At 40.6% G+C, this 7,164-nt stretch overlaps 1 protein-coding gene across 1 annotated transcript in view; it reads right to left on the bottom strand.

The window, feature by feature from the left end:
- Positions 1-7,164, bottom strand: part of LOC104966544 (serine/threonine-protein phosphatase 2B catalytic subunit alpha isoform) — a 57,023-nt gene that overhangs the window by 10,598 nt on the left and 39,261 nt on the right. Inside the window, exons 8-12 of the mRNA XM_010795727.1 lie at positions 6,165-6,236; positions 4,566-4,592; positions 3,111-3,195; positions 2,416-2,513; positions 1,914-1,922 (exon numbers count right to left, since the gene is read on the bottom strand). Coding sequence (XP_010794029.1) covers positions 1,914-1,922; positions 2,416-2,513; positions 3,111-3,195; positions 4,566-4,592; positions 6,165-6,236 — 291 coding nt within the window. The remainder of the gene's footprint in view (positions 1-1,913; positions 1,923-2,415; positions 2,514-3,110; positions 3,196-4,565; positions 4,593-6,164; positions 6,237-7,164) is intronic.

The following is a 7,164-nucleotide window of genomic DNA, read 5'->3' as shown; positions in this document are numbered from 1 at the left end:
GGGGGGGGTGAAGGAGAGGGGTCAGCTTAGCTATTTTTTAATTATGGATTCCAGATCTGTAAAGGGAAGGTGACATGTTTTCGGCAGTGAACAACCTCATGGAGAGGATCTTTGAGGTAATCAATATGGTGATAGAAAAAAATGAATACGGCAGGGACCAACATAGATAACAAATACGACACGTTAAAGCAGGAAATATATTAGTTCTTAACTTTTGCGCACATGGAGAAGGGAGGACGGATGGAAACAGGAAAAAGGTTTAGGTGCATGTGACAGTGGGTTTTATGGCTGTGGTTTATTTGTTAATGTAAAATCGAAGCGCTGTAGACATGGAGCAGCGTTACTGTTGTGTTGTGTGCAGCATGAAGCAGCATCTGGAACTGCAGGAGGAGCATCTTTTGATATGAAATATCAAAAATGCTGGCTTACTTTTGTGAAGTGCAAGGGAGGGGTGGGGGTAACCTTTGTGATTCAACCACTTACCAATTTCATACGGTCGTCCTTTAGCTCATACAGTAACATACAGTACAGCTGTGTAAATCATCTTTACACAGAGACACAGGGGTGAGGCAGGAGGTGACGGCTATACAGTACTGAAGACTACAGGACATACTACCATGGGGATGAGAGAGAATTACAGAAAGGCACGAGAGCTACAGACTGTAACAGAATGGTGATGGAGTCAACATTACAGTAGAAGCACACTGGTGTCTGCTTACAGGAGGGGAGCAATGTGATTCTACCAATGTTGCAACAGGAATCTCTGAACAACACCCTGCCTTCACTGCGTTCTCTTTAGTGTCAGCTGCATCCAGAAACTCTACTTTCACTATCATGTAAGATAATCGTTACAACTCCTACTATACATTTGCATTGGATATGCTTACAAATGTATGAAACTATAGCTTTATTGTGTAATGTAAAACTAATGCAATAACAGTCTTGTTTTTTTGCCTCAATTAGTAAGGCTGACAAAGAGGAGAGCATCCCATCCTCCCTAATTGGAATACGTAGCGTTGCCACCTTGTGCAGATGTTATTTTCATCTCTTTCATCTTTAATCTCTGAAATGTTGAGTTTCTTCTCAGAATATTAACATCCATCCTGCCATAATCAACACTGAAGCTTCCTGCACCTTCCAAAATCATGTGGTAATCATATGTTGAATGCTATTTTCCTTCAAAGTGACACTACGTATTTCTTTGAAATAAGAAATAGGATATTATTTCATGTTAGAAATGACAGTTTGAACTTATAAGCAATAAAATGCTCTTGCTAAATTGCCTTAATTGAGTGGTTTTGCTGCTATAGCTTATGTGGGACCAGAAGCTTCTAGTGGCTAATGTTAGCACACTTAACATAACTTGTGATTTGAGTGTATGCTACATTATATCCAAGTTTAAAACATTGAGCAAAATAATCACACTTTAAAGTAAATTATTCCTACAATGTAAAAACTACTCCATGTGATATTTCTGTTTCTCACAGTATCAAGGTATGTACTTGGTAATGTGCTAGCTGATGTGTGAGAACCTGTGAGAGGCGAGGGAAGTCGTCTGGATTGCTGCTTGGTTTTGTAAAGGAAAGGCAGACAGCCTTTCATTCACAGTTGCTTGTGTCAATTCCAATTCATCCTTTGAACCACAGAGAGTCCCGCGTCTGTCCCCGCGGAGCTCTGCTGAGATCCACCACTAAGCGCTCAAATTTGGACCATAAAGTGACCATTTCTGTCAGGAGTCCCAAGTCAATTTGAAGTGTTTGTAAAGGCGATTCCAGAAAGCCTTTACTTCCTGGCTGCAGCGGCATGTCAAACTCATTTAGGGAGTGTTTGGAATTCAACATAAGAGGGTGGACTGAACTCTAAACTTGTAATAATTAAATAACACAACAGAATACTTGCACAACCGATTATACCTGCAGTTTCTAGAAAGAAAGGAGAAAGAAAAAGATACAGGTAATATTTGAAATAAAACCAGTGGAATACAGAGAGAGACGAGGAGACAGGATATTAATGCGAAACATCAGGAGGGAGACACATTAGAGAAGACAAAGGGGCAAAGGAAATCTGCTATACTTCTTTGGCATTGTTAGTGAAGAGCAATCTGTAGGAACTATAACTGGACATTCTATCATTAAGAAGGCAAAAGCTACATTAAAGAAAGCTGTTATTGCCTAGATGTATAGAACTAAAACATGCAGTATAAAAATACTCAGCTGCCAATCACATTTAACTACACTTACAGATTTACTTTGAGGCAGCACATTTCAAACCATCACTAAGGGACAAAGGAAGAGAATCCCTAAACACTGAGCTGGCACTTTATTCAGGGTATTGCTGCGTAAGGGGGTTTTATGTGTGTGAGAGTCTGTTGTGGGGGCAAGGCTGGGGGTCTCGGGTACTTGATGACAGTCTTACCATTCTGCAGCTTCTCCTTGCCTCCGGACAGCACTCCGCTGGGCAGCATGCCGGTCGGGGTCAGGCCCTTCAGCGTCAGCACGCTCTCACTCTCCTCTCTGCAAACACAGGAATACATTTACTACTGAAGGTATTACAGTATTTTATCTTTAAGACATTTTATTGATAATCCTTTGCAATGAAAGCTGATTAATTTCTCCCCAAAGATGCCAGACAATTTATGGAAAAAAACACATGTTTAACTTGTGGATCAGGCTGAAAACACTAGTGACATAATATCACTTTATAAAAAAACTGAATTTCTTTTTGCTGAGTTATAAATGCAGTGATATTGAAGGAAAAAAGTGAGGTTGCAAAACAAAAGGCTAAAAGACAAACTGATAGTGAGGGCTGAAGGCAACTGCAGAGTTTGTCACTTAAACTAAAAAGAACAGGATAATGACTAAATATGATAACAAACAAGGATATTTAAAACAGGACTTAATAAAATAGCTGAAAAAATAAAACACAAGATAATTCTGTGGGTTCGTAAAAACAAACGACAGCTTTAATATTCAGTCGTTTGATCAATTTTTCACACAAAAATACTGATAGGTGCAGCTTTCAATATTAAATTAAATCTCTTATAATGGACTTGTATTGCATGTGAAGGCACAATGGTCGAACATACAGTATTTATTTTTATGTCTGCGTACCTGAGCACAGAGAATACTCGGGCCATCTTGCCGATGGCGCGGATCTTGTTGCGGATGACCTCCTTGCGGGCAGAAGCTGTGGCACCTGGAGGGGTCAGAGGTCACACGCAGTCAAACAAACTCTGACTCACGTACACTAAACCACGTCCTGTGGAAGTGTAATGAAGACCTTATTGTCTGGGTTTCCCATAACAGTCAGTAAATGTGTTAAGATGGCGCCAGTCTTTCGGGGGATTAGTTTGATCCAGAGGTGCATCCGGCCAACACGATGCAAACACGGCGTGGTTATTAAAGTTTATATCAAATAGTTTGAATCTGTCCACACATCACAACAACTGAGTCACTCTCAGCCCTCAGGGCACTCATGCTGCCTGTTTGACGAGTGGTGTTCAACTGAAGTCCTGTTACCTCCTACGAGCTGTTCTCCCCAGGTGCTACTTGTACTTCTAAACCTTGTTACATCATGGTGTCCAAACGTGTCTGTTCAGCACATTGGATGAGAGCACTCTATATGATTTTTTCTGTGGTGTGTTATGTTTGCAGAGACCCAAACGGGAATGTTCCTGGACTGGAAAACTAGACTTTGTTTAATTAAAGAGGCCTTTCTGCAGAAAAACAGTTTGAAGGCCCCAGGGAGCCCGTTTGGAAAATGTGTGAAGAATGGACATGAAGCTGATGTGTTGGGGTGGGGGGAGGAGAGAGCTGTCCTCTCCTCCTCTGTTGGATAATCCATTATTACTAACAATGTATTTCTCTACAGGACTGAACCCCTGTTTCAGTTATGCTTACTTTAATGTGCACAGCTTGTAAATTACTTTAGCTAATGTGAACAATAGCGAAGAATAATCTTTTGCTTGTGTTCGGATATATGTGTGGCAGCTTATAAGGTTCATTGTAGGTGAAATCTTTTTTTCAAAAAGTTGTATAGAGCCAGGAAAGAGAGCCAGAGAAAAACGTTTTATATAATATGAGACTAACGTGGTAATTTGCAAGGAAATTAATGGAATATTCTTTGGGATTAAGGTAAGAAATGTATATCTAAAGTCAGGGAAATACATGGCTTCATTTGGCATGTTGGATTCACCTCATCTCTCAAGTTTTCTGTCTCTGCTTCTCGCAAATGTACTATTTTAAACCTATGCAATTTTACTTTCTTAAAATGGACTACGTTTATCCCTAATTTTCATAGTTTTTTCTTGGAATATTTTACCCTTCTCGGCTCTGTAATTTAGTGATTTTTTTACTTATAATGGTTCCTATCTGCATTGAAGGTCGTAGCTGAAGCATGTAACATTTCGGAGCCTTCTTTGTGGAAAGTAATTAAATAGAATAGATAAAATAGAAGATGCATAAAAAGACTGAGTAGTAGCATTAGAAGGAGCTTCAAACAGTGCTGTTAGTTGACAGACTTCTGAAACGCAGTGCGCAAGCAGCACACACCACTAATGTTTGTACCTTTTTTGGGGGTATATATTAGCTGTCCTTCTCATGAAACACCCCCAGAAGAGAAGACAAGAGAAAGGAAAGAGAGATCAGTGGATGGCTGCAGAATGAAAGGTGGCGGAGAGGGGCCAGGCGGCCAAATAAAGAAGGCAAGAAAAGCACAACAAGTGAAAAGAAAAGAGATGCCTTGAACACAAAACTCTGGAGAACATAAAAGAGAAATTAGATGACCAAATAAATGACAACATCACAGCATGAGAGAAAGAAAGAGAAAGGAGGAGAATGCTAAGTAAATATGTGAGATAAACAGCAGTGCAATGAGAGGATTCTCCAGGCACAGAAAACAAGTTGATGAGTGAGAAAGGTAAAGGAACAATCCGGAAGTGAAAATAAACGGAATAAATGAGTTGAAATGGCTGCAAAATTGAAAAAGAGGTGAGCTTAAAGGTAGGGTAGGTAAGATTGGAGAAACAGGCTCGAGTGCGCTATAATTTGAAACTCGGCAGCCGGAAAAAAATCTGCCACTTCCTTACAGAGACCCTCCTCCAACACACACAAACACGCACATGACCAATGAGGGCACGAGATAAGCTTGTGCACAGACTGACAGGCAGGTAGGCCATCCAGTTACTTTAGCCGGGCCGGCTCAGATGATTGGTCGTGCTTTTTACAGTACCACGGCTTCCACAGATGACATTTTTTATGTATTTATTGTCAAAGTATTTAATATATTCAATGCTATCGGGATGTTAAGAGCATTCCATGGAATATAACAAAAAGTTTTTCTGAAGTGAATTACCTACCCCACCTTTAAGAAGACACAGAGAGGAAAATGAGAAAATAAAGTGCATCAAACATGACCTGTTTAAAGGAAGGCTAATTATTTGTATCATTCGTTTTTTTCATGAAATTATGCTGAAAAAACCTTAAATCAGAATGAGCAAAAAAAGAAACAAATGTTATTTTTCTAATGCACAGATTCGTTGACACTCCTCGTCTAGGTGGTGTTTATACAGATTGCATCAGTCAACACAAAGTGCGTAAGAGAGAGGGGTGGGGGGGCGCTGCAAAAATTGTTTCCTGTTTGCCAGAGAGGGGCAGGCAGAAGGGATCTGGTCATCTCATTGTAGATAAGCAGTGACCAGGGATCAAACAGATCATTACTATATGACGATAAGAAGCCTGGACTGTGTGTGACTCACTGTTCTGTGTTAACCCTAGAGGACGTGCACCCCAGAGTGATTTCCTGTAGTATAACAATCGCCGCTAACGGCTGCAATTATGGCATTTTAAAGGAATGTTTCACCCACAGTAAGACCATCTGTATACTGACAGTTTCTAAGTCATCGCTTAGTATCTGAATAAGTATTTCCAGTGGCTAAACCCAATTCAGGAATGGTTTATTGAGTTTAATGAGACAAATAGATCCTCGATAGTCTCTCTGTGTGTTAAAATATGTATATATGAAACTAAATGATCTGAAAGTAGGGTGGAGCAGCAATGGTTTATGCAAAAAACACAAGGAATGTGTCTGTGTGTGTGTTGTTCTGTTTAGCAGAGGCCTCCCTCTTGTGGCTATAAGAGGAACTGCAGTGAGAGCAGTGTGCTCACCGTCGAGCTCCTCGTCAGTCGTCAGCTCGTCGTTGGAGCAGATGCTCAACACGTTCACCAACATCTCAGTCACTGCGAGGAAATGGGAAGAACATATTTTACAACATGGCACCTGTTTTAGATTTTGTAGTTTTATTGCCCTTTTCAAAGTGTCACAGTTTGGTCAACAATTATAATATTCCAACATTCATTTTTTTATTCCAGCACCATTCTAGTTAAGTCTAGGGTATGTATGTGTGCTGTGTATGTGATTATTTATGTCCACGTGGCTTCACTTCTGGCCGCAGTGACAAGACATTCAAAGCAGTACACACACTTGGCCAGATATCTTTCATTCCTGTTCTGGAAGATATTTGTTCCCATGTGTCCATTTTTGCCAACTCTTGTTTACCGTTCCCAAAAAGAGGACTTGGTTCTTCCAGTTTCTCCTTATAATTTCATGTTCCAAAACATCATACTGGTCTGATTAAAATCTACTGATTCTTTAATCATTTGTGGATCAATGAATACATAACATGTCATGGCAGAGTTTAAAGTCTAATGCTTTAGCCAATAGTGCTGTGTCATTACATCATGGGACATTCAGGACACCCTTTTTTAACATACCACCTCATGAGTAACCTTTACATATTTCCATGCAGTCCACCTGGTGCAGTTAGTGTCATGTGGAGCTAGTTAGACAGACAGTGATTCCCTGAGTGACCCTCCACACCAGAGGTCGCGTTAACCGAATATTTTCCCTATATGACGGATCTTTTTTAACAATGACGGAGAAATCTGAAAGCAGTCATTTTGACAGATTAGAACAAACTCGGAACAGCGCCAAAGGTTCCCCGCAGCGAGGCTCCGTGGTTATGCCGTGTTATGCATGCCCGCCAAAAAGGAAATGATACCGTTTCCAAACCGGTGTGTGTGTGTGTGTGTGTGTGTGTGTGTGTGTGTGTGTGTGTGTGTGTGTCAGTCATACTTGCCAACCCTCCCGATTTTCGCGGGAGACTCC

This window comes from Notothenia coriiceps, unplaced genomic scaffold (assembly GCF_000735185.1).
Source record: "Notothenia coriiceps isolate Sejong01 unplaced genomic scaffold, NC01 NC01_scaffold00037246, whole genome shotgun sequence".
Taxonomy (NCBI): domain Eukaryota; kingdom Metazoa; phylum Chordata; class Actinopteri; order Perciformes; family Nototheniidae; genus Notothenia; species Notothenia coriiceps.
This window is presented reverse-complemented; position numbering and strand designations above follow the sequence as displayed.